Here is a 26,966-nt window from a genome sequence, read left to right as displayed (position 1 = left end):
CTGGAGGGGGCTGAGCCCCCTCTCTAAATTGTGACAGTCAAGTCAAGAACTGTTGGTTAAAGCCTCTCCTCGTATCCAACACTGGGGGGCGAGAGTGCGAGCAGAACTCACAGTGGTCACAAGCCGATCACCACCACCACCACTACCATGGAATACCCTGCAGGTGTGGCAGCTCTCCCCGGGTGAACACAGCACCGGCCACCAGGTGGGCAGCAGTCTGCCAGAAGGGGAGCGATGTTGCCGTTTGGTCTCACCAATTCAGCAACTCTGTGAGCAATTGACCAAATTTTGGAAAATCGTATTAATTCACTCGTTGTGTTTAGCATCTAACGTTTGTCTGACATTGACTGTGTCATGCACCTCCTTCCCGCCCCCGCCAAGTTATCATAAGTCCCACCCCCCCTACCGCCCCCCCGCCCCCCCCCCCGCCCCGTCACACAAGATCACGTTGCAGGGTTGCGTCTCGCGATCGCCCGCTCGCCCGCTCCCTGCCCTCGCCTCCCGCGGGTCGTCGGCTTCACATGAGGACCTGGTTCCGCGTGTCGGGCAGTCGCAGCGAGACGAGGCCGCCGCCCACGAGCACGCTGGACGCCAGCAGGATGGGGATGGCCTTGGTGATGGAGACGAGCGAGCCGAAGATCAGGTTCCCCATCACCGTGGCCGCTCGGCAGAGCGCGTTCAGGAACCCGAACCCCGTGGCCCTGACCGTGCGCAGACACAACCGCGGCAGCAGCGACAACGACAAGAACAGGTGAGGTTTGCTGGCCTAGGGTGCGCTGTATGCGCCAGGTGTTACGGGCCTCAAGGCGAGCCGTGCCTGCCAGCTGTGCTCGTTGGAGCCAGCCGTTTCTGGTGGCCTAGGTGTGCCGCACAAGGATAACAACGTCCCGCCGGCGACGGTGGAGGAGTCGTGAGAACGACTGAGGAGCGATGAGAGAGGGAACCAACTCCATTCGAGTGGTGACCGAGCGAAGCGAAGAGAAGCAGAGAGAGACAGCGGAAGGAACGGCAGGCGACATCGCAGAGTTCGAAGGTCGCGAACGGACATGAGCAGCTGAGGCAAGGAAGGAGTGGAGGGGTGAAATGGGGGGGGGGGGGGGAAGGTCCTTGTCCCAGCGGTGGGGAGTTTCAGGGCAACGACGTCAACGGTGGCGTCTGTGGGTCGCCGATGGCGGGGCACCTGCGGTCGGTGGGGAAGAGCTCCACGGTGAGGACGTCGAGCGAGTTCCAAGCGGAGATGGTGAGGCCGTTGTAGAGGCACAGCATGCCGATCATGGTCGCCTCGCTGTTGCCGAACCACAGCAGGAAGCAGCTGATCCCCGACAGCACCATGGAGCCACCTGGCACACGGGGCAAGGAATTGAGCTCCTCTCGGCCCATTTGTCTCTACCGGGCACTGCCGTCCCCTGTAACCTGGCTCAGTTTTTCTACATTGTTGATCACGAAGAAATATATCGCAGCCAAGTACTCTAAGCACGTTTCTAAATGTGGAGGGAGAAACCGGAGGACCTGGAGAAAAATCCACGCGACCACGGTCAGAGAGACACGCAAACTCCAAATATACAGGCGTCAGGGTCGCGTTCAAACTCATGTCCTCCTGTAAACCAGGCGAGGTAGTTAACATCTCGCCACAATGGCACGCTATATGAAGGTGTTATCGACCAATTCATGAGTGTTAACATGTGGGCCTTTAACCGGAGCACCTGGAGAAAACCCACACAAATGCTAGGGGGAAACGCTCTATCCCATACCCACTTGGAACATTTTTGCAGCGCTGCTCGCTTCTGGGTATGGACAACCTCGTTGACACTGACGGGAAGGGAGTTTCCCGACATTCGCGCGGCGATCCGCCAACCTTCGCCGCCCCCCCCGCCCCCCGACGCAGTGCCAGAGCACGTGCCACGTGCCACGTGCCACGTGCGTAGCCGCCACCACCGCCAGCCCCCCACCACCGCCCCTCCCCGGCTATAAATTCACGTCGACCTCCGCGTTCAGGACGCGCGGTGCGGGTGAACCCTGCGGCGGCGGCTGGAGGCGCTACCGAGCATGTTGAGGCGGCCGATCTTGTCCATGAGCAGCGCGGAGACGATGTTGCCGGGCAGCACGGCGAGGGTGCCCAGGAAGGTGACGAAGTAGACCCAGTAGGCGCTGTAGTCGCTGCTGAAGTCGATGTGGCAGCCCTTCTTGTTGTGGAGGAACGTGCTGTTTATCAGCCGGCTGTTCACGAACTTGAAGTCGTAAAGATCTAAGGCAGCACAGGCACCAAACGGCAGTAATAATAATGCAGTCTAAACAGGTCCCTGCAGGGTGGGCTGATAGGACAAGTCTCTGCGCTGTCTATTGCTGATTTTACACCCAACAGCACGAGATTTCACTTCGTTAAAGTATTGAAAGGGGACGGACAGACGGACGGACGGACGGACAGACACATTAATCTATTGCAGGCTGGTACACTCAGTTTACAACTTCGTTCCTACCAGTAATAGTATTCTCATCAGCAAGTCACTCTGAATGCGCCTGATCTCATCAGAGCTCTGAAAGGTGCGACGACGAATATGGAAACAACGTAAAGCAAAGGGATTCACAGGGTATGTGGTGGAGGCGAAGGCTGAGAGGCGACAGATGACGAGAACGGACGGACGGCGCTGTCAGCGACGTGAGCGTGGCGTTGAGGCGACGCGAATTGGGTAGCGATAATAATAATAAAGCGACGATGTATTCGCGAAATGACATTAAACGGGGAGATGTACGTCGGCGTATAACTGTGCTTGGATGGGAGACTGCCTGAGGATAGCAGGCCGGGGAGCATTCCTCCTCTGCGCGTGGCTGATCGTGATGAAGAGCAACGACATTCACTTTTCCACACCGAGGTGGTGGGGCGAGATGGTTGTGTCAGGAGTAACGGAGTGGTGCATTGCTGCTGCGATGGCAGCTCCTCGAAATTTGCGAATGGAGCATCGCTGGAGACTCTACCTGTGTTGTAAAACGTGGTGCCGATGAAGGTGCAGTTCTTGAAGAACGTGTTCGTGGAGGTGATGTCATCGAAGTCGCAGTTCTTGAAGAGGGAATTCTCGAAGATGACGTGCTTGAACTTGATTTTGACGAACCTGCGAGGCGGAACGCGTCGCGACGATACGGAACAACGCTTACGGCAAAAACAAACCGCACCTAGGGTTCGAAATCGAAGCACCGAGCACGTGCGTCGGAGGCTTGAGAGGGGTGGGGGGGGGGTGAAGGGGCTGAGTTGCCGGGGCAACAGTGGCATCTTAATGAGTGCTCTCAGCAGAGTCAGACTCCAGCATCGTTCCCGCACTAGGCTGACAATCCCTGCCTCCAGTGGCCAAATTATTAACAGGCGATCAGGGCAGCATTCACCTACAACATCCATCTACAGCATTCACCTAAAGCATTCACCTACAACATCCATCTACAGCATTCACCTAAAGCAACCACCTACAGCATACACATACAGTGCCCACCTACAGAATTCACATACAGCGTCCATCTACAGCATTCGCCTCCAGCAGAGGGACAGCCACTGTGAGTGATCGACAACAACAACCGCCATTCGCCACTAAGTGGCGGCGACATCAACACGACGCTTGTGCCAGGCTAGGTGCACTTTACGGCCACGTGAAGTGTGGCACACCCGCTGGCAGGACGTCATGGGACAGACCCAGGTGCCATGGGTCGACTGAGATGACTGGCCGATGCACCACCTGTGCCCCCTACTGTGCCAACTTGCTGTATTTTAGCCACCCGGCGCTCCGCTCGTTGTTGTGAGCGTCGCTCCTCTCCCCTCCGTGGTTGCTGGAGGGGCGACTGCCTCCAACTGCCCAGTAGCGTCCTTCACGAGCCTCCTCCACAAAGACCGATCTTGACACCGCTGGTACCGGTCTTCAGCAAGACCACTCAGCTCCCCCATGCCCACACACACACACACGTGGCCAACACACACACATACACGGATGTACTCCCCGGGCACGCACGCACGCGCTCACCGGTCGTTGATGTACTCTCCGTCGCGGTGAACCTGGTTCTCCAGCGTGAAGTTGAAGGTCTGGTCGGTGACTCGCTCCTTGTCGAACTCCTTCAGGTGCGACGCGTAGTTGTCGGCCTGCAGCTGCTTGATCATCTCGGGGAACCACACACTCAGCCCATAGTACCTGGTGCGGGGCAAAGTGGGCAGCGTGTCCTCGGGGTGTGCGCGCAACACCAGGTCCCCACAATTTCTCCGCCCGCACGTTTCGTTGTTGTAGAAACTCAACATCATCATTGGTAGTAGCAGCCACTGCGGCGAGATGTTAACTACCTCGCCTCGTATACAGGAGGTCGTGGGTTCGATCCCGACGCTGACGCCTGTATATTTGGAGTTTGCGTGTCTCTCTCTCTCTCTGTGTTTGCGTGGCTTTTTCTCCGGGTCCTCCGGTTTTTCCCTCCACATTTTGAATCAACGTGCGTTCAGAGTATTTGGCGGCAGAAATTTCCCACGCGACGATGAGCCGCTTCGTTGAGCTATTATTTGTGAAAAAGAGCTGTGTAGCTCGATGGTGCCTTGCCTGGTAAAATAGAAAGAAACAGAATAGAAATAGAATTCTCACCCAAACGACAGCAGGAGCCACACGGCGACGAGCTGCATCATCGTCCGCTTCAGCTGCGGCTCGAAGCACTGCTTCAGCGTGCGCCAGATCTGCGCGGGGGGGGGGGCGGGGGCCAAACGTCGGACATCGCGCCGAGCAACGCGCGCGCATCAGCGCAACCGCGGAAATACTCCGCCGTCGTATATATATATATTTTATCATCGTCCGATGAGTCGGGGTTTAATCGATGGTGAAAGCAGGGGTTGGCAGCCTGCGGCTCCGGAGCCGCATTTATTTGTTTATTTTTAATGTTTTATTTATCTGAACCTCATGGTGGTACCCCGGCTCTCGCATAATGTCCGTGACGCAGTCATTTTTAGTCTGTTGATGGTCGGCGATGCGGCAATCGACTCATCTCGACGAGCTGTACACTACGATGCACCACTACGGTGCGTGCGAGCGTTCAGGGTTTCGCAATCATCGTCCTCGCTGCGTTTCGACATCGCAGAGTGTGGCACTGATTTCAGGACTGATTGGTACCCCAGTCACAGAGTGAAGTAACACCCCTGGGAAAAATAGTGTCCCAGAAATAAAATATTTAATTGCCTCGGCCATTTTGTATTATTTGGTACCCCGGGGTACCGCCATAAGGATCATCTATCTATCGTGTTTTTATTGGGGGCTATTGTGAACAATAGCCATATCAGACATTAGTACATCTAATCGGCGTAATCATTGGTGTCACTGCAGGTCAAAGGCTCAGTCCCTACATGGCGTGTGGCGAAGTTAGGAGATGCCCCGTGTGTGTGTGAGCTCGGCATCCGAAGGCCTGAAGACCAGAATCGGTGATATCGCCGACAATGTGTTCAGGGAGGCACTTCCATATCCGGACAGCCGAGTGAAGAAGGGAGCTTCTGTCCAGGGAGCAATGTTCTGGCAACAGCTACTTAACGCCTGCTTCGTAACGCTGTTTATTAAGGGCCACCATCTCGTACTCGCCGCATGCATCGCGCGGCTCTTGAATAATGAGTTTCTTACCGAATTCGAACAAAAGTGGCTTATTATTATACCGACCCCCTGGCCTAAAGAGTCAGATAGCCCGGCTCTACTCGGAGTTGCTGCTGCTCCTCCTGCAGCCCATGGTGACGTGGCCCCACAGTAATCGAGCTCCATCGATCGTTTGCAGAGGTCGACGGTTCGAAGTACAACGGCCGTCCCGATTAATACGGCGGCGGGGCTCGGCGGTGGGGTTGTATTGACCACGGAAATACACGCCGTCTGCTTCAGGGCGGATGTCAGAAGACCCTGTGACCTCATTTGCAAGAGTCCAGCCATTTGCGTGCCGTCGTCGTGGTCCGAATGTGAAAAATTACTTAATTTGGATGGCATGCGGGGAACGTCGCAGCCTCCTATCATTAAAACGTGTCGGGACCCTTCTGCAAAAAAATAGTCATGGGACTTTCCTGGGTAAACAAGCAGACTAATAATAACCACACAACAATAACAACAACAGCAACAACAGCTACCATTCGCCATTGAAGTGGCGGCCACGTCGCTACGGCGCTTGCGCCAGGCTGGGTGGACTTTGAGGACACGTCAAGTGTCGAAGGCTCGCCGAGAGAAGGTCACCGGGACAGACCCGGGGGTCACGGCGGGGCGACCGCGCGCGACTCACGGCCTTGAGCTGCGAGAGGACGCGCGCGATCCAGCGGCGGTACCAGATGGCCGTGCTCGTCTCGATCTCCACCATCTCGTCCTGCTGCTTCAGCATCTTGATCTGGGTCACCTGCACCACGAGCGCGCGCACGCTGCTGAGAGGCGGGCATCCACGCGCGCAGCCGCCACTGCCGCAGCGGCCACGCGCTCGCAGCCTCGGCCACGTGCCTGCACGCAGACGACCGGAGGCGAGCGGCTCCCAGTGGGCGCGCGGGAAGATCGCAGACGCAACCTGCAAAGTTTGCTACCCCGTCCCCGCCTCGCCCCAGCACCTCGCGAGAGCCGAGAGGAGTTTCCACCGCACGGCGATCGCATGGCCACCGACCCGGCGCCGATCGGCCCGCCCTTGCGCCGCTGAGCGTCCAAAGGCTCCGTCGTCGGCACGATCGGCATTCCTGTCGATCGTGCCACGTGCCTTGGGTTGTGCGGGCAACCACGACGCCTAAAGCGGTGCCGGCTAAGCAGGTTCGAGAGCCCGGATAGTGACCGTGGGGGATCTGTGCCGCGTGGGGGTCAGCAGAGGGCAGTGCAAAAAAAGCCACGTATGGTACGTCCGTGCTTCCCTGCATTTACCAACCAGCACCGACCAGCAGTGGATGGACAAAAGGGCTGCGCGTGGGGCTGTATTTAATTGGAGGCTGCGCCCCCCTCCAAGCGCTGTGAGCTCGGCGTGCGCGCGCACTCTCCCCTTCTCATGACAAACGCTTGCCGCGACGTCACTAAATAAGCGTTCGCACGATGCAGCCCTCGGTGAACTAAAAATAAACACCGAGACGGTACATGGTACAAATATTTACAGGCCGCCCCGCCCCCCCCCCACCTCCCCCCTCCCGGCATCGTGCATCACCAGCGACGACCGATAAATTGATTTTGAGCTAAACGAATGAAAAAATATGAGGCTGCTGCGACCTCGCCGTGACCCCCATTAGCGGGACGAGGCGGGCGGCTGCTCTGGAAAAGTGACCGCCGCACGAAGCGCGGGGGGAGGGGTGGTGGTGCGCCCTCGTGCAGCGGGAGATGCGCTGTAATTCGACACACTGAATACCAATTATAAACTGCTGCACGTTAATTAATCAAGGCCTATGCGTGGAGTAATTGGGGAACTGTCGGACGGAATTGCGCGTCGCTTTCAGATGCGGCTCTGTGACCGTCTGGAACGCTCTTCCTTCTGATATTAGGAAGCCACTGGAGCTGTGCACTTTTAAATAATCTAATTGAAAACTCATTTCTTTGGAACTGGCTGCGCTGGGCGCGTGCATCGGGCTGCGGTCGCGTAGTGGCTGGGCGCGATGCGACCCGAGTTCGATTATCTGAACCGCTCCTGGGCCTCCCCTCGGTTGACTCAGCCTCAAATGAGTACTTGGCACGACGGCTATACGTCGCCAATAGGGAGGCAAAAGGTAGCAGGGCTGCGGTGCTGGCCACCCAGCCACTTCGTGTGCCGTGCTGGCCTCAAATAGGTCATCGCCGACAGCACTTGGGGGTGGGGGTTACTTACGGTGAAGACCTTCTCAGACTGCTTCTTGGCCCTCATGTTGGTGTCGTGGACTTGCTTGAGCACCATCCAGGCCTCGTCGTGCCTGCCCATCTGGAACGCACGCACACGCACATGGCACGGCAGTGCCACATCGGCATCATGGCAGTCTACGCGATTGATTGCCTAGGCAATGGAAAGCGGTTTCTGTTTCAAGAGGTGACACCTCTGCCGATGAGGCTCAGCAAATCAAAACCGGTCCACGGTTTTTGCTTGCTTTGACAAATGCTGCTGGGTAAACATGGTCGAGAAGGGCCTTATTAGGCCCGTTGGACCGAATAATGTGTATTTTTTAGGAGGAGAGAGCCCTTTTATCTGCACCGGAATATAAGAGACAGCTTAAATGTTCATGTTCTTCTCACAACCCTCCTGTACTCGGAGCACTAAAAGTAATCCGCTTTTTTACGTCGTAAAATGGCAAGATAATGTGTACCATGAGGTTTTTTTTTTTACGTTCTCTATCATTCAAATAATTTTCTGGTAAAATAATTAACGCGTGTCAGTCTTCTGTATTTATTACTCCCACCTCTTCGGTGTCGCCGTCTATAATATATCTCCAGAACTTGTTCACCCCTTTAATTCAGTGCTTATTTGTTACACGGAAAACTCCGTTTGGCCAGCTAACCCAGCTAGTTTCGGTGGCAACGGCCCACAGCAGCCACTACCAACAGTCATCGTTGGAGTGGAGAGAAACCCAGCCAGCAGCCAGCCAGGAAGCTCTAGGCATAGATTATTGATGTATGTTGAACTTCTTACGCACCGTACGTAGTCAACAGCGCAAATCCGGAGGTGCGATAGTAGATGTGATTTCTGTGGTGAAACTGTCTTTAAAGTTGTCTATTACTCCCCCACAATCCGCTTTGACAGAGGATCATAAATTCCGCGCAAATTAAATCACTGCCAGGTGAATAACCATAACCTGCACAGAGGTCACTGATGGCAGCTCGCCCCCAACCATCCGTGTTTTGGCTTTTGTAATTTCGGCAAATGAGACGCTAATAATCCTGGTCTCTTGCGTTCTCGCCTGGTCACACGAAATCAACTTGGGATGTTGAAACTGGCTTTTAGATCTTCCCTTGGTTACGTATTCAACAAGTCTGGCAAGGACCATGCTTGCAGCCTCATCTCCGCCGTCAGGGATGCCCGCGTTAGCAAGATGTTAACTCCCTTGCCTGGTATGCAGAAGGTCGTGGGTTCGATTCCGACCGTGACGCCTGCTGTAGATTTGGAGTTTGCATGTCTCTCTCCCTGTGGTCACGTGGATTTTTCCCTGGGTCCTCCGATTTATCCCTCTACTCTAGAAAACTTAGTTCAGATTATTTGGCTGCTATACATTTCCACATGACGAGCCACTTCGTTGAGCTATCATTTGTGGCCAGGTCGCTTCTGAAAAAGAGCTATATCGCTGAGTGGGCCTTAGCTGGTAAAATAATAAAAATAGCTTCAAATAAAATATAGCTGAATAGTTTTATAGTTTTGGATTGGCTCTTCACCTTGGCTCACCGACCTCTGGGTGCCACGATCTATAACATTAACCCACCATCCTCCTCCTGCACCCTGCTTACTGATCTCATTGAGGAGCATAAACCACCATCACGCAAATTCCGGCCATCCTCGCAGCAGCGGCTTTTGGCTAACCGTCGAACAAAGATGGCCACCGCATTGCGTGCTTTCAGATACACTTCCGCGGCCGTCTAGAATGCTCTTCCGTCCGACATGAGGCGGCAACTGGAGCTATACACTTTGAAATCTAGATTGAAAACTCATTTCTTTAGAACTGCTTTTTGTGTTCAATTTCTTGTCCTTGCCCCCCGCACCTCCGATTTCCACGATTGGCTACGTATGGTTCGAAAGAGGTTCAACATACGTACAGACATGTCCATTTCACCCACGGGAGCAGCGGTGTTCAAAGCAATTTGGAACAACCTTTAAGCGTAGCAAACAATAATGACTGCAACATTTAGAGCTAAATCAATGATTGTTAAAAGGCTTGGCGTGGCACTGCCGAGGCAAACACGTAATTATTTGCAACATCAATTTCCTGAGCAGCCCTGAAAAGAGCGGAACACTAAGAGGAGAGGGAACAAGAGAGTGGATTACTGATTGTGAGGCTTTAACCCTTTGCACGCTCGAGCCTCCTGCAACACACAAGCTGCAGTGAGAAGCTCAATATTTGCAACAAATACAGGTTTTTCTGTCGTAAATGTCCGCATGCCGTCCATCTCATTATTTAAATCACTTTTATATTCATCGTAATAATTAATTACAGAGAGTGACGACCGGCACGGTTGAGATCATAAGTTCAAATCCGGGTTTCAGCCACCTGCTATAAACCCGAGTTTCTCAAGTGCAGGGTGGTTGTTGGCGTCAAACCGGTGACCAGACTACAACAACAACAACAAAAAGCTCCTTAATATTCAATTTGGCTCTGCACGTAACTTATCGAAATTATGTCTCTGAGACTTAAAACGATCGGTTCGACTGTCACGCGATGGTCACTTCTCTCCAGAGCAGCGTGCGTGCGTGCTTGGGGAAGTGCATCGCCTCCCCAGTTGTGGACCACTCGTCACTTGCAGGGACGTCAGAATTAGTTCTGTGGTGCCTGCTTCTGTGGGGGCTTTCTCCAACACAAGGCACCGCACCAGTCTGGATTATTCATCTCTCGACAAAACACGGATTACACGATTCGAATAAAATCTTGCGGGACAAGCTAAAGAATACAATGAGTAAGTAACAGACGATATTTTATTGCGTTTGGCACTTAACCCTTTCCTGTTCCGATGACTTACGTACATGCACGTCATCAAAACGGAACCGGAAAAAACGAATAGATAATACGTTTATTGGTACCGAGGCTTCCACAAGGCCATGCAGGAGGGCGTGTGGCACAGTTTTGCGCCGGCTATCGTAGAGCTCGATAATGTCGCTACCATTCTCTGCGGTAAGTACAACGTCTTAAAATATGGTGCTACGCCTCTCTAAATAAATGTACCGCTGAGCCGCTTGCGTGTCCCGAGATTCAGTGGTGAACAGGACACCCACCCACTCACCCTGCAACTTGCATACGTCTCGGAACGGTGGGAAATTGTTAAAGGGGGAGAGAGCGAGAGGGGGCAAGCGTCTATTTGCGATGCGGCAGCACCAGGTATGACCATTCACATCGTTCCCCATCAAAGTGCTATTGATTGTCCAATTAACCGTGATCGCCTAGCAGGACCCCGGACTGCCTCGCCCATCCACAAATTGTGTCGCGTAAATTGAACCGTTGTCTGAAACCCTTTCCCGCCCCCCCGCCTCCCCCCCCCCCCGACAGGCTCCAATCGATGAACAGGAGTGGCAGAGCACCCCCGCAACACCGATTCGTCCAACAAAGATGAAACAGTGGCTAGCCGCGAGGGCAGCAGCTGAGGTGGCCGAGCGCAGAGGCACACTGCGCCAACACCGCTGTGATTCCCCGAGGTCGCAAAGGGATTTCATCTGCCGGTGGAAAATAAACGATTTCTTAGCCCGATTACCGGAGACCCATTGACTTAAATAGAGACCCACTTACCCACAGACTCACGTAGAGACCCACTGAGTTACACAGAGACCCACTGAGTTACATAGCTACCCGTAGAGCTATATAGAGACCCACAGACTCACATAGAGACCCACTGAGATACATAGCTACCCATCGATAGAAACCGATAGACTTGGTCCTCAGAAGTAAAGCGTTCTCTCGCCCCTGGTGTAAAGGATCAAAATGGCACTCGAAGGCTTTTTCAGAAGTGCCTTGAAAATGATCTCTTGGCTGGGCTGCACGCTCCAGGGACCACGCACGCTGCCCCTGCAAAAGTGCCGGGGTGGGATCGTCGCATCATCACGGCGCAGCGAGAGTAAAAAGACAAAAGGCAAAGAAACGATCGGTGTGGGGGGGGGGGGATGGGGCACTACCTCGAGCAGGTATCGCGGGCTCTCGGGCATGAAGGTGAGCGCCACGACGGAGGAGACGGCGGGCAGCGCGCACACGATGACGAACACGCGCCAGCTGTGGAACTGGTACGCGGAGCCCATGCTGAAGCTCCAGCCTGCACGCACGTACGCACGCACCACACACGCACCATGCACCCACCACGTACGCACGCACCACACACGCACCATGCACCCACCACGCACGCACCATGCACCCACCACGTACGCACGCACCACACACGCACCATGCACCCACCACGTACGCACGCGACGTACGAGCACACGACAACAACAATAACCACGGCGCTTGTGCCAGGCTAAGTGCACCTCGAGTCCGCTGGCAGGCGGTTGACGGGACAGACCCTGGTAACCACGCCAGTGCTGCCCGCTGTCTCCGAACACCGCTGCCCTTTCTCAATGTACACCAGTTGTGCGAACGCCACAATTAAACATTTACTTCACTCACTACGCCCCTCATCTTAATCCCCGCTTTGTGCTCCAACAATGCCACCAGATCCGAGACCATTGGAATTCGTCACGGCTGTGGACGAGAACGCCCAATGGATCCGTTTACGGCAGCTCCTTTCACGAAAAACCCGGCCGCGTCCATCACCGCCGGTTTTACACACGGAGGGACGTTTCAACGGCGCACACGCGAACAACAACAACAACAAACCACCCCCACGCGGAAGGCGCTTTATCGACCGCACTCCACCGTCAAGCCACTCGGACCTTGGCCAAAGAGAACTTCAGCGGACCTCCAGCCAGCATGCGCCTATCGCTCACTCTCTCCATTTGCACTCCCCTGGAAACCTCCCGCGTCGCGCTCCCCTACCCTCCTTCTACCCCGGGCCGTGCAAAGCGGCGGGCGCACGTGGGCGCGCGGGCTTGAACGGAAGAAATCGATGGCGTATAATCACATCCGCGGAGCAGACGGGAAAATCCATACGGCCGGTAATTGTGTTCCGTCGGTGTTCCGCAGTGTTTAGGGACAAGCCGAAAGTAAATAGAGGGGGCGCTCTTTAGGACCGGGTGGATTCAATTAGAGCTCCTGAGTGCCACGGCACCTCGGCCGAGCGCTTTGTTCACAACCGGGCCGCCGCTTCTCGCCTTCACGACGGGGGAATGCGGCGCTGCACAGACCGCGCGCGTGTTGGATGGAGTGCACGTGCACCTGCTTAGGACCACGCACGCGTTGTGTGGATGGGGCTGTGCGCGTGCCGGGGTCGGGGGTAGGGCGCGTAGCCCTAGAGGCGAGGACACCGCGCTGCGGAACCTGGCGACCCCCTAAATCTGATGCCGGCCATGGCCAATATCAATGGCAAAGCAATCGGAACCGGTCCTCGGTCTTCCCTAGGTCGACTCGGCCTTAAGCGAGCACCTTGTGTAAATATGGACACTGGCCGGGCGCGGTTGCTGGCCCCGCCAACCAACCTCCATGTGCCGCACGCGGCCTTCACAGGCGCTCGCTAACAGCACTTGCCCCCCAACGGTTTAACGCGTGGCGGGAGGCTTTCGCGACCAAAAATATCCATGGGAGGTTGTTTTTGGGGTTAGAACGCGTAAATATATAAATGCGTCGTTAAACCCGCCACCACCCGACACAGCCAATTAGTAAGGTTTGTCACGTAAACACAAAACATGCCAATTCGTTACTAGTACAGCACACCGGCGTGTTGAAGAGTAACCCCACAGCATTTACAATTCGTATCACCAGTAATGAAAACTAGCATTGTACGGGGGATCTTTGTCCCCCCATGGAGAAAGGCGGCGTAGTGGTTTGTGCTCTGCGTTATAAACCCTGTCACCTGGGATTTAATACCAGCCACAAATGTGTCAGCTATATGGGAGGGGGGAGGGGGGCGGTGGGGGGCAGGTGAACTTTGGCTTCGTTATCTACACGCATGTGTTGAACTTATTTCGCACCCGACGTAGCCAACCGTGCCAGTCGTAGGCAAATGAGCTTGACGAGATCTGCGCAACGCGTTGGAGGGGTGGTGCGTGCGCTCGGGTAGCTGTGCGCCGGCGTCCGTTACCGTAGTGCGGGATGATGGCCCAGGCCATGGCCGATGCGTAGATGCCTCCGATCATGCCGAACATGCACAGCCAGCTCAGGTGCTCGCCCCGCTTCTCGCGCGACAGGAACTCCGCAAAATAGGAGAAGACGACCGGCGCCGTCCCGCCGATCCTGGTGGAGCGCAGCGAGCCAACAGACGCGCACACGCTCGACACGGCGCGCCGACACACCGGCCACTCCAGTCGTGTGGCGTTGCACGGCACTTGGGGCCACGCTTAAGGCAAGCACCCCCTCCCCGGCCCCGCTATATGTGCCCGCCCCGCCCTGGTCCCCGTGTTGCGAGCGGAGAGCGAGCGGAAAGCGAGCAGAGAGCGAGCGGTACCCGATGCCCGACAGGAAGCGGCAGAAGAGGAAGGCCCCGTATCCCTGCACGAAGGACGAGAGGCAGGTGAAGAAGCCGTTGAAGGAGAGCGAGATGAGCAGGCACTGCCGGCGGCCGATCTTGTCGGCCAGGCCGCCCCAGAACACGGCGCCAAGCATCATCCCCACATACACGAATCCGCCTGGTGCACACACGCGCACACACACATGCGCACACACATGCGCACACACACGCACACGCGCAAGACAAAGACTAAGACAAAGATCCACCGTGTAGCCTTAACAGACTGTTGGGATAAGTGCTGTGAAGGCCAACACGGCACACAAAGCGGGTAGGTGGTCAGCTCCACGCCCGGCCGCCTTTGTCTCTCCAGTCGCGATGTCCACACACCGTAGCAGGTGCTCAGTTAAAGGCCGAGTCGAGCTAGGTGAGGCCCAAGACCGGTTCCAATAATATAATCGTCACTGGTGTCGGCCAGGAGCGGGCATCGAACTCGGGTGGCCGGGTTCGTGGCGCAGTGCGTTAACCACGGCGTCGCCGCTCTCCTTACACGTGCACACACGCGTACACATGCGCGCACCGTAATGGATTTCATGCAATACAGCCAAAAGTGATTAAGACATCTCCATCAATTGGCGTACACTTGAGAACCCCGCTTTATTCCCAGGAGGGCGACACGTGGCATTCGGCCCGGAGTCTCGGCTTTGCCAGCTCAGCCCTCTAAGCCCCCCCCTCCCGAGCCTCTCGGTTACCTCGAGAGCGTTGCATCTATGCCCCCCCCCTGCCCCGCCCCCGAGGCTACGTGCGTCCCCCGTCGCGTGAATCATCTGTCCGACGTCGCGTGAATTCCCACTCGGTCAACACTGTGGCACCGTGCAATTATAAAGCCCCCGAGCCATTGTTTAAAACGACAGAGGATCGTTTCAAAGCTGCCCACGCCTTTTTGATCCCGCCATAATGCGTGACTGATTAGCGATTAACGCACTCTCCCCCCCCCCCCCCATTATAAATCCGAAATTCCAGACATTATAATTGTTCGTGCTCATCGCAGCCCGGCAATTAAAAGCGGCCTGCCGGTGAGTGACGTGAAAATTGCACGATGATGAGAGAGGGGGCACGCGGCACCCAGGGGCGAGGCTCCCACTCTGAGGGTGTCGTGATGGTGGTGGTGGTAATGGTGGTGGTGGTGGTGGTGATGGTGGTGGTGGTGGCGGTGGTGGTGGCGGCGGTGGCACAGCCTAAGGGATAGACTTCAACACCACAGCTGTCAACCCATACGGTTTACCCCGTATTCTTGTACAGGGAAATTGAGTTTTCAGGTCCATACGGCATACAGCCGTTTCAATACGGGCAAACCAATGTTTTATCTGTTTGTGTTTCTCACCTGTTATGGGACTTTGTAGGATGAACGTTGAGATTTATAAGGGGCACGGGGTGACCAATAAGGTCTGAATTGATAAGGTAAGGGCACTGATAAGGGATTGACAGGTATGCACCACGCAAATGGCAAGCACAATAAGTGACGAAGTTCTCACTTGATCGGTGACCAGCCTTAAAATAAGATTCGCGGGAAAAGAGAGGGGAACTACTTTTAATTAAACGTCAGGAAACTTGACTTTCTGGAATATAAAAATAAAATAAAAATATATATCTCCTGATGTGCCCGACAAGGGAAATGTTTAATGTTCATGCAGTGTTTAACAGGAGCAGCGCAGTAAACTATATTTATATATTTAAATATTTTACCAGGTAAGGCCCATTGGGCTGTATAGCTCTTTTTCAGCATCGACCTGGCCACAAATGATAGCCCAACGAAGTGGCTTATCATCGTGTGGAGATTTATAGCAGCCAAATACTCTAAACGCGTGTTGATTCTAAATGTGGAGGAAAAAAATCGAAGTGCCCGGAGATGACACACTCAGAAACACACAACAGGTGGAGTCACCGTGGGGAGGCGACCGTCTCCCGCCTTTATCAGCGGAAATTTTTTCAGACGACGCACAGGAGTGCGATTGTGGACATGCTAACCCAAAACTATGGAGCGTATCGTGAACCTCACTGTGGTCGGCATCCTTTCAACTGAGGAGGAGGAGCGGAGGAAGAACAAGACTATACGAACAATCTCTCTCTCTCTTCTGAAACCCTCTCGTCGTGGCCGGCAGACAGACCTCGGCATTCGCATCTAGCTCCTGAACGCATTGCCACCACACGCAGGAGTAGAACAGAGTCTCGACAGGAAGCGATACTCCCGTTACATCCACTGCGTCACAAAAGGCTGTTGGCGGCATAAATGTCTGGGTCTCGTGGAGCGGTGGAGAGATGCATCGATTCATCCTTATTCCTAACCCCATGATACATACGTTGAATCACGTGCGGGATAATCCATGTGTTGCAATTTAAATGTCACGTGCAAAAGGTTTTCATCAAGCCTACAACTGCGAGACCGTTCGTCGCAATAATAGTAGTAAAGAAGAAAACCAATTTTTTTTAATCATATCGTTACGCGGAATCGTGACAATTTAACAACTCGGCAGGTGAGGGCAAGGCACGGTAAATCGCTGCCACCGTAAGCCTGCAGCTGCGTGGCTGCATTGCAGCAGTGGAGCACTTTCCCAGGGCCGCACATCTGTGTGTGGAGGGCACGCGGGGGCGCCCAGAAAGGGAACCTCAGAGGAGCTCTCAGAAAGGGTCACAAATGACGACCTCAACGGAGGCCTTCACCTGTCATACTGCCTCGCTCCTCTAACAACAACAAAAACAACTAAAACAACAAAAACACCTTTCCGGCGGGTTCTACGCTCACTCACCGAGCCATCCCTTGTTCTGGCTCGAGAGGCACATGTCCTTCTCGGCGCTGGGCAGGACGAACCCCACGACGAACATCTCAACGCCGTCAGCCATGAGCGCCAGCCCCAGCGTGAAGAAGAGGCTCCACTGGAACTTGCCGTGGGCACATTCCTGCAGGATGAGCTCGTACTGCTGCGATAGCTCCTCGCGATCGCTCCGCCTGCCCGCCTCCGTGTCCCAGGACGCGCTCTTGCTCGGCTCCTGCACACGTATGCCGACAAGGGGGCAACCGTGTTCCACAGATGAGAAGGGGGTTTGTGGGAAGTAAGAGGACGCTGTATTTGAGCGCGTGTGCGTTGTACGTGTGTGTGTTGTGTGTGTGCGGTGGTAAGCGCGCTGCGCTTACGAACCTGGCGACCCGAGTTCGATTCCCGCTCACGGCCAACACCAGTGACGATTATTTGAACCAGTCCTGCCCCCCCCCCTCCTAGGTCGACTCAGCCTCAAATGAGTACCTGGTGCGGTAAAACATCGGCACTAGGGAGACAAAGGCGGCCGGGCGTGGTGTTGGCCATCCACCCCCTCGTGTGCCGCACTTGTCCCAGGAGTCTGTTCAGGCTATATGGGGGATCCTTCTCTTGTGCACATAAAGACGAAGATCCCCGTACAACCTATACACATCTTTTGGGGCAAGGGCCAGAATGGCACACAAGGGGGTGGGTGGCCAACACCACGCCCAGTCGCCTTTATCTCCCCAGTGCTGATGCTTACACACTGCACCAGGTACACATTTAAGGCTGAATTAACCTAAGAGCGACCCAGGACCTTTATAGATATATGGAATTGATGATGGCCGTGGCCTGGAGTCAAACTTTGGCACTGGGTTTTCAGTGCAGTTTGCTAACCAAAGACAAGTGTCCCCCATATAGCCATAGCAGACTTGTAGGGGCAAGTGCTGTTAGTGAGTAACAACTATGAAGGCCGGCACGGCACACGAGGGGGTGGGTAGGCAGCTCCACATAGCCAGCCACTTTTGTCTCCCTCGTGGCGATGTTCACTACCCACCGCACCGGATATTTTGTGTGAATGCCCCTTTAGCCGAGGTGGGGGTGATTCACCATTATTTTTGATTTCACCAGGTTAGGCACACTGAGCTATACAGATCTTTTTTTCGGAAGCGAAACCGGAGGATCCGGAGAAAAAAAAAAATCCGCGCCATGCCCCCCGGGGCGCCCGCGACTTCGCTACCGTGGCGTGGGCGACCTTGACCCCGTCGGAGGCTCCCTGGTACTCCCCCTCGTATCCCTCCGCGTCCGCCTCGTCGTCGTGCCCCTCCGTGGCGTCGCTCGACCCCTCCTCGTTGCTGTCCCCCCTCGCGCCGGGAGGCGGCGGCTGCGGCCGCCCGTCACTGCGCGCGTTCCTGGCGTCCGCCCTCCAGTCGTCGTCGTCGTCGTCGTCGTCCTCGTCGCCCGTGAAGTGCGAGTACGAGCGCCGCGTGTAATGGTCCTGGATCTGGTCGGAGCCGCGGCCGACCTTCTTGGCCGCCTGCCGCTTCACCTCGCGCGCGATGTCGCGCGCCCCCTGCAGGAACGCGGGACGGTCCCTCGCCTCCTCCATGACGAGCCCTCCGTGCCCGACGCCTTCGTTACTTCGACGGATCGAGGGGGGGGTTTTTTTTTTTTCCCGATGCTTTCGCTACGGGTCTCAACGAAGGCTTTGGCCGAGATTCGAGTTGTTCTGCCGCCGCAATCGAATTTCAAGCCGCCGCTAAAGTTACGTTAATTTGGTCGACCGAGCGGTGGTTCCGAAAACTGCTTTTCCCGTCGCTTCGCTCGCCAAAACCTTCGTGGAATATGAGGCAGCGACCGTTGTCGTGAGGGCGATTGCTTCGTCAGCAAAACAGCGGTGGCTTGGGTTGCGATGCCTGGGCCTTGCTCATGCCTCTCCCGACGGCGATCCGAGGCCCTCTCGCAATCCAGAGGGACGCTCACTCCCTGAAAGAGAGGAGGCAAAATACAAAAACAAACAAAAACAATCCCACCACCGTCACGGGCAATTCGCCCACAATGCATCCACGCTCAGCGGATAACTCGGCCTTCCGTGGGGCACCGCAATGTGACGTCGGAGCGAAGTATGTGAGGGGGGTCGATCCGCTCCCGGGTTCCGGCAGGGGGCAGCGCGGAGATCCGACGAGCTCTGCTGCTCCGGACATTGTGCCGCTCCTACTTGGGGGGGGGGGGGGGTGAGATGGGGTTGGGGAGGGGATGAGCGAGGGAAGTGCGGAGCGAGTGAAACCCCATGCCGCCGATGGGCAGCATAGGCGGCCAAATTACGAGGCTCGTGGCTGAGCGAGCTGCAGCTCGCTGAGCCACGCGAGCTCACGGCTTGAGGGTGGCGACGGAGGGGGGGGGGGGGGCTCACATTCACGAGAGGCAACGATCGTTACGCGATTACCACTGCCGGTCTCGCTGAACAAACATGAAAACGGCCACAGCACCGGCCCTTGTTTGGTTATCTCGCTTGGCCATGAGTAATCACTCTCGTAGGGAGAGCGAGAGGATGACTCAGAGGCGCCGCGAGGAGCGACAGACGAGCAGGAAGGCAGCCAACGCAATGAGCCGGTGCCAACAGCTTCCCAGGCTCAGCGGTCCTCTATATATTAAGGTGTTATTAAACAAGTCAATGAATATTCTTAGTTTTTTCGGTAAAGTCACGTTGAAGAGAAACAACAGAATAACAAAATATATATAAAACAATAAAAAATTATCACGACGTTTCGACCATAACTCAAACGGTCATCATCAGGTGTGTCGGTTTGCATATGCAAACCGACACACCTGATGACACACCTGATGACACACCTGATGATGACCGTTTGAGTTATGGTCGAAACGTCGTGAGAATTTTTTTTTTATTGTTTTATATATATTTTGTTATTCTGTTGTTTCTCTTCAACGTGACTTTACCGAAAAAACTAAGAATATGAATTACTGCAGTCACGAAAGCTTTAAATCAAAATTTAAGTCAATGAATGTTTACATTTGAGAGGAAACCGGAGCATCCAGTGACAACCCACACGGCCGAGGGGGAAACACTATAGCCCATACGGACGGAGCAGGTGGAATCGACATTTATTTCCCTGTACCGCATTCTCCTGGCGAGCTGGGGTACGGCGCCTCCTCGAGTCCCACGGGAAGGGAGTTTAGCGTGTGGTCCACTAATAATGTCAGCGGGTAAATGAAATTAATTATTTCAATGACAATTTCAAATTGTGCTAACTACAGGAAAGTATTTTTTATCCCCCCCCCCCTCCGCATCTTGATAATTGTAAAAACGTTTCCAGACAGCAGGAATCCATCACCTCGCAGCCGGCGGAAAACGTCGGGGCTTGCGTGAGAGAGAGCACGACGCAGCGTGCATGCCAATGTTCGGTTTCCACGGCGATGATGAACGTGGTTAAACGCCACATTCATCACCAAAAAAAAGGGTTCAGCGCCGTTCCATTATCACGCGAACGTTTGCTCTCATCACGGAGTGAGACTTGGTTCGTTTGTTTTCAACGCCAGCGTGAAATCTGTCAGAGCTGCGTCTCGTACAGATTTGTTTGATAAACCGTGCTTTTTTTTTTTACGCGTGTGTGTAGTTTGATGTCCCTACCCGCTCCGCACCTCCGATTAGCGCGGTTGGCTACGCACGGTGCGAAAGAAGTTCAGCATACGTACATATATTATGCATTACACTGCTACATTACTATACTCTACACTGCTATTACACTACACTAGTGTATAGTACACTACACCTCTATACTACATTGAAAACTCCTTTCTTTAGAACAGCTTTTGTATTTTCAGTTTCTTGTCCTTCCCCCACACCTCCGATTAGCGTGGTTGGTTACGTACAGTGCGAAATAAATTGAACGTACATACTAACGTTAGATATTGAGACAATGTAGTTGCACCAGGCTTGAAGGTGTCCTTTGTCAGCCGGATGTAGAAGGGTGTACGACACACATTGACGTTAAACTCACGTGGTGATCTGATCCGGAGAAAAAAAAATAAAAACATACAAATCATAACGGCGAACACAATCAAAGAAATGACACACTCACAAAGACACAGATTCCCCGTTTGGCCTCTGACAGACTGTTGGGGGCGAACTGCTGTTCGCGAGTAGCAGCAGCAGCACGTACGAAGGCCGGCGCGGCACACGAAGGGAGTGGGTGGCCAGCTTGCTGCACTATGGTCACCCGTGAGACCCCGCAAGAGCGAACTTCAATCGCCGCGCGAGGAAACGTTCAAAGCCGCATGGGGCCGTGGCAGCGGGGCCAGATCTCCGCGCGCACTTTCAGCACCGCGGACAGCGACGCCGCGGTGCGCCCGGGGCGGTCACGCGTCATCATCCGAACTCCGCTCGCTCGCAGCAGCAGCAGCAGCAGCACCCCCAACGTTCACAGCTGATGACGCAGATTATTACTATTTTGGTTTTCTTTCCCGTGGCTATTGGGGGGGGGGGGGGGGGGGGGGTGAGGCCGCCTGTTTGTCGCCCGGCCGCGCCGCCAGGTTCGGCGACTGTAAAAGCGGGGGCCGGCCGAACCGACCGCGGCTCACTCCTCGCCGCCGCCGCCGCCACGCAGAGGGGGACTGTCCCTTCGTTTACCTTCCCTCTTTGGCGACTCTCCCGCCACCGTCCCCCCCGACGGCCGACCCTGCGGCCCAGCGTGGGGGGGGGGGGGGGTTAGGGTGGTCCCGAGGGCCGCGGCGCGCACATTGAGTCCTCGCCAAGACGCCACTCGGACACAGCGGTGACATCAACGGCGTACCCAGGGCCGATGGAAATAATGGCGAGCGGGGTGGGGGTGCGGGGAGAGAGCACACGGCGCTGGAGGCAATCCCGTGGCCGGCACAGCTCCCTGCGTCGGACGTATAATTACGTTTGACAGCATTGACGTTCCCATCGCGGTGATTGCCTCGGCGCTGTGCACGTGAGGTCACTTCGCATCAAGCTGCAGTTTTTTTTTATTGACTGCACGGGGTTCGGTGTATATCGTGCCGCATCGCCGTGCGTTTCAGAGCGGCGCAGTGGGTTGGCGTAGCGGTCAGCTCGCTGCGCTGCCCGCCGCCAGGGCTCACGTCAGAGACGCTTCCCTGAAACGGGCCTTGGGTCTCCCTGTAATATTTAAGCCTTAAATTAGTCCCCCGTGCGGCGTGGGAGCATCGGCACTCTGGAGACAAAGGCGGACGGGCGTGGAGTTCGACGTCACGCCCACCTCCTTACGCGCAGTGCCGACCTATAAAAGCTGCCCGCTTACAGTCCTTGGCCCAACCGCCTATTTAGGCTGCACGGGGGGATCTTTGTCTTTGTCTATGTGAAGCAAACTAGCTGGATGGTGTTAAAGTTATAGGGCAAGACCCGCGAGTTCAAATTTAGATCGAGCGCTCAATTTATCCATCGATCTCTCTGGGATTAATGAGCTCCGGCTCTGTGGTAGTTTCGACGACCATCGCAACTGACTCATAGTTCATAGTTCATTTATTTGGTATAGCCCTGTGAGCCATTCGGCTCTTGAATCGGGTGCAACCGCAACAAACAAAAACATGAACAAGATAACATCTTAAAGTGATTATGTGACTGTGCAAACAGAAAATCCAGGAAAAAAAAACATCAAAATATTCCTGAAATAGCACCGTACACCAACGCTGTGTGCAAAAATCCCAGTGGGATGCAAGTCAAATAACAACAACAACCACAAGACAACTAAGATTAAGGCCATCAGTCTAACTCCGTACTACAATAAACAAAAACATGGCCAAAACAAAAAAAAACGTTTTCGAAATCACCGAAAATAAAAGCCATAAATGCAATGTAACAGTGATCATAGGGACTGTGACCGAATTTTAACAATAAACTACGTAAATAAATTATAACACCAAAATCTAGAGCCATATTTTAGGCCACTGAATAGCAGTGGCAGCTAGGGGTGTACAACTCCTCGAGAGCATTTTGAGTGAAGATCTCATAGGTAGTGATTCAAGTTGCAGTTTATTGGCAATAGCATTCCAGATCCTGGGGGCGTCAATAGCAAAGGCCCTTCCTCCGGTTTTTGTACGGCAATAGGGAATGTGAAGCTGGTAAATGAGCGAAGACCTGAGGTCAAATTTGTTCTTTGAAACAGAGAGGAGATCCAGTAGGTAGTCTGCGGATTTTTTTGTAAGTACATCGTGAATAAATAAGATCTGGTGCACAAGCTGTCGAACTTTAAGAGATGTTAAGTTTGACCCAATGTAGAGATCACAGTGGTGAGTCCTATATGGGCAGTTCAATGCAAATCTTAAGGCCGAGTGATAGATGGAATCAAGCTTCTTCAGTACAGTACTTGGGGCTGATTTATACACGATGTCACAGTAGTCAAGTAGAGGCAGTATGGTAGCTTTTATCAATTCCAAACGGAACATTGGGGGGAAGCAGTGCTTGTGTCGATACAGAAAACCAATTTTTATTTTTGTGTTTTTACCAAAATAATCAATGTGATCTTCAAAATTAAGTTTTGAATCCAGGATGACCCCAAGATACTTATAGATCTTGACTTGCTCTATTTGATAATTATTCAAGGAATGTAATTGGGGAAAAATAACTTCCTGCTTTAGTCCCGGTGAGAAGCATAGCACCTTGGTTTTGGAGGTATTCAGGACTAGTTTAAGAGAAACTAGCTGATGTTGTAGTTTGTTGAAATCACCCTGGAGCTTAGCAATCACATCATCCGGAGAGCGGCCAGCAGTAATCAGTATCGTGTCATCTGTAAAAAGATTTACCCTGGAATGATCCAGGTCAGTGCCCAAGTCATTGACATAAAGAGAGAACAAGAGGGGCCGAGGATGGAACCCTGTGGAACCCCTTTTGTTATCTTAACAGTATTTGACCTCCAACCATCTGTGAGTACAGATTGGGTGCGAGAAAAAAGAGGTAATTTTTTAACCATTGTACTGTGTTCTCGGAAAAACCGAGTAAACTTAGCTTACTAAGCAGGGTATTGTGGTCTACTATATCAAAAGCTTCGGACAGGTCAAGAAAAAGACAGGCACAGTACTGCTTATTATCAAGGCTATTGTAAATTTGATTCAAAGAGTCTAATGCAGCAGATGTGGTGCTGTATTTTTTTCGGAACCCAGATTGTTTTAGATGTAGTAGATTGTTGGTGGACAGGAAACTGCTAATTTGGTAGTTCAATAATTTTTCAAAAATTTTCTTCAATGGGGACAAAATTGAGATAGGTCGGTAGTTATTGGGATCATCTTTAGGGCCCCCTTTGTGAAGTGGACGGACATAGGAATGACTCAGGGGTCGTACAATCAGATCGTTCGTAATAAAGTTTGCTTTGGGCGAGATCGCGTAAGTATAAATGCGTCGTAACACTCCATCACCCGACACAGCCAGTAAGGGTTGTCACGTAAACAAATTGCGCCAATTAGTTTACTACTTCAGCCCACCGTTGGAGAGTAAATCCACACCATTTACAATTTGAATTTGCCGTTTCGCTGATAATAGTGAAGCCATGCACCTGTTTCTGGTGTCCGATGGTGGAGAGTTACAAAACATTTATACTCACCCGATCTAACCACAAAAAATCCTTATTATGAATAATATTGGTCGCGGAAACCTAGGTGTTAAGCAATCAGATCGTTATTAGTGGCACGTGTGCTCAGAAGCAGTGGCGGGCCGTGTATTTTACACCCAGGCCTTCAGTGCTATCCTGCCACAATTAAACCGCCTTCGAAAAACCTCACCATGACACTAGGGCTACAGGCTATTGTCATTCGACGTAACCACCCCATATTCACAGTGACAGTAACCTTTATCGGATGGAGTAAAGTTATTTTACACGTGGCTCAATACCTATGAGAGTTACAATAGACTAATTGCAGAGACATGAATACACGGTGACTGAAACCATGAAGGATTTACCACTATTACACAGTATGACAGGATGCTGCATCACAAATAAACATCGCATAGCCCAAATCAATGTCATTGCCAAAGAAACAAGAACAAACTCACAACAACCAGTCACATTTACTCATACGACCACCAAGAAAGCAAACATGCCGTAAAACACAAATGACACAATCAGGATTCAACAGGCTTCCCCACAGAGAAAAATCTAAACGTCACCGAATAACGTTTAAATAAATCTGAGATGATGCTACGTTACGTTATAGCTAGTTTTACTTCAGTTAGCTAACTGGCCCTCCCATCACGCCACACAAACAATACTGACGTAGGCGGCTAGGCCAGCTAGAAGGCTCCGGCGTGTCAAAGGACACGCCCACCATGGCAAACTCGAAATCTGATTGGTTAAAGAAGATTACAATCAACAACATCGTCCACATTTGCTTCAACAGCAGGGGGGATTCACTCGACATTCTGAAGGCCTCAGGGTAGATTTTTCACCCGGAGAGGCAGAGACAGCGCAGATGGAACATCGAATTGGATAAAAGCTCTAATTTATGAGCTGCACTGGAAGCAGCGCAACTGAGGGAGAGAGTAGCAATGAAAACACTGACGGGAACGAACTTTGTAAAATACATATAGCATTAATGAAAATGTATATTAAGCCCTGACGGCCCGCCTCTGCTCAGAAGTCGTTCACAACAATCACGTCCCAAATTTGTCCCGCTGGGTTTGGTTTTCCGAGCGAAGCAGCGCACACTTCCTCGGAAATATCGAGCGTGCAGCAAAATGCCGGTCAAAGAGCACGGGGTGGGCTGTGATGACAAGGGTCGAGTTTCCCTCGCAAGGCCAACAAATACATTCACCTGTAATCTGGCTGGGCTGGCCCTTTTTTATGGATTGTAAAAATAAAAAAAGGCTCCCTTGTGGCCTTTAAGTGCGGCCACTGAAGTGCAGCCCTCGACTTAACACAAACGTGAAAACTGCACACATCATATCACGGGACCTTTTTGTTCCAGTAGCAGAGTATGAAAAATAAGAATCTGTTTTACCCTTTCTGGCAATGAAACAGGAGGTGTTAAGATGTTCAAACACCAAATAGTTAACTATTGCATTAACTACAAATACGTTTGGCAAAAAAACATGCAAATAAACCTGCTCTGATAATTAATATATTGCCTTCTTTATGGCCTTGTCTCAGCAGTGTTAATTATAGCAGAGAACGCCAAAGGGCGAACGCCACAAAGGCAATGCAAGTATTAAAGTATTACTAGCTCGGGTTGAGCAGTTACATCTATGGTGTTTGAACATCTTGACACCTGTTTAATTGCTAGATATGGTCAAGCCAATTATAATTTTTTCATAATTTGGATGCTGGCAAAAAAAAGGTCCCATCGATATATTTTTTATGTTTTTTTTTTTTAACACGCAAAAGACACACACACACGCGCTCGCACACTTTTACGTGGGCTTTAGTCGCCTTGGCAACAGCTTTAATCTGTCTCTTCTCACCCCAGCGCGCATTACCCTGGTGCGATTCACTCGTTTCAGAATGGGAGGGCGCGGAGGCGATGGCTCAAACAGCTGCTTCCCACCGCCAAACACAAACAGCGGCCGCGCAGCGCCTCTGTAATCTGGCGCAGCTTTGTTTAATACGCGCCACGGCAACGGGGATGTTGCCGTCCTCCGAGATGTTAACTCCTCGCCTGGTATGCAGGAGGTCGGGGGTTCGATCCCGACCCTATCGGCTGCTGTATATTTGAAGTTTGCGTGTTCTCCCTGTGGTCGCGTGGATTTTTTTTCTCCGGGTCCTCCGGTTGTTCCCTCCACCTTTAGGAACAAGCATTGAGATTATTTAGATGATTTTGGTGCTATGAATGCCCAATTGATGGGCCGGTTCGTTGAGCTATCATTTGTGGCCAGGTCGCTTCTGAGAGATAAGTTAATACCGCAGTGGGCTTTGTCTGGTAGGATGGGGAAGGTTTAGTTGTTGTATTTGTTTGTGTTTGGGTGATCTGTTGACCTTTCTTGTACTTGGCACGCCTGTCGTGTTTG

At 53.0% G+C, this 26,966-nt stretch overlaps 1 protein-coding gene across 1 annotated transcript in view; it reads right to left on the bottom strand.

The window, feature by feature from the left end:
- Positions 1 to 425: 425 nt before the first annotated feature.
- The window catches only part of LOC116950803 (synaptic vesicle glycoprotein 2C-like), a 38,851-nt gene continuing 12,310 nt past the window's right edge, over positions 426 to 26,966 (bottom strand). Inside the window, exons 2-14 of the mRNA XM_032968880.2 lie at positions 18,216 to 18,961; positions 16,988 to 17,228; positions 14,181 to 14,361; positions 13,818 to 13,969; positions 11,764 to 11,897; positions 7,795 to 7,884; positions 6,256 to 6,366; positions 4,602 to 4,690; positions 4,002 to 4,166; positions 2,974 to 3,107; positions 2,042 to 2,245; positions 1,181 to 1,340; positions 426 to 701 (exon numbers count right to left, since the gene is read on the bottom strand). Of these exons, the coding sequence (XP_032824771.2) occupies positions 518 to 701; positions 1,181 to 1,340; positions 2,042 to 2,245; positions 2,974 to 3,107; positions 4,002 to 4,166; positions 4,602 to 4,690; positions 6,256 to 6,366; positions 7,795 to 7,884; positions 11,764 to 11,897; positions 13,818 to 13,969; positions 14,181 to 14,361; positions 16,988 to 17,228; positions 18,216 to 18,584 (2,214 nt within the window). The 5' untranslated portion in view covers positions 18,585 to 18,961 and the 3' untranslated portion in view covers positions 426 to 517. The remainder of the gene's footprint in view (positions 702 to 1,180; positions 1,341 to 2,041; positions 2,246 to 2,973; positions 3,108 to 4,001; positions 4,167 to 4,601; positions 4,691 to 6,255; positions 6,367 to 7,794; positions 7,885 to 11,763; positions 11,898 to 13,817; positions 13,970 to 14,180; positions 14,362 to 16,987; positions 17,229 to 18,215; positions 18,962 to 26,966) is intronic.

The sequence above is a fragment of the Petromyzon marinus genome, chromosome 40 (assembly GCF_048934315.1).
Source record: "Petromyzon marinus isolate PM22_M1 ecotype Great Lakes invasive population chromosome 40, UKy_Petmar_22M1.pri1.0, whole genome shotgun sequence".
NCBI lineage: Eukaryota > Metazoa > Chordata > Hyperoartia > Petromyzontiformes > Petromyzontidae > Petromyzon > Petromyzon marinus.
Note: the sequence above shows the minus strand (reverse complement) of the source record. Positions and strands in the feature narration are given on the sequence as shown.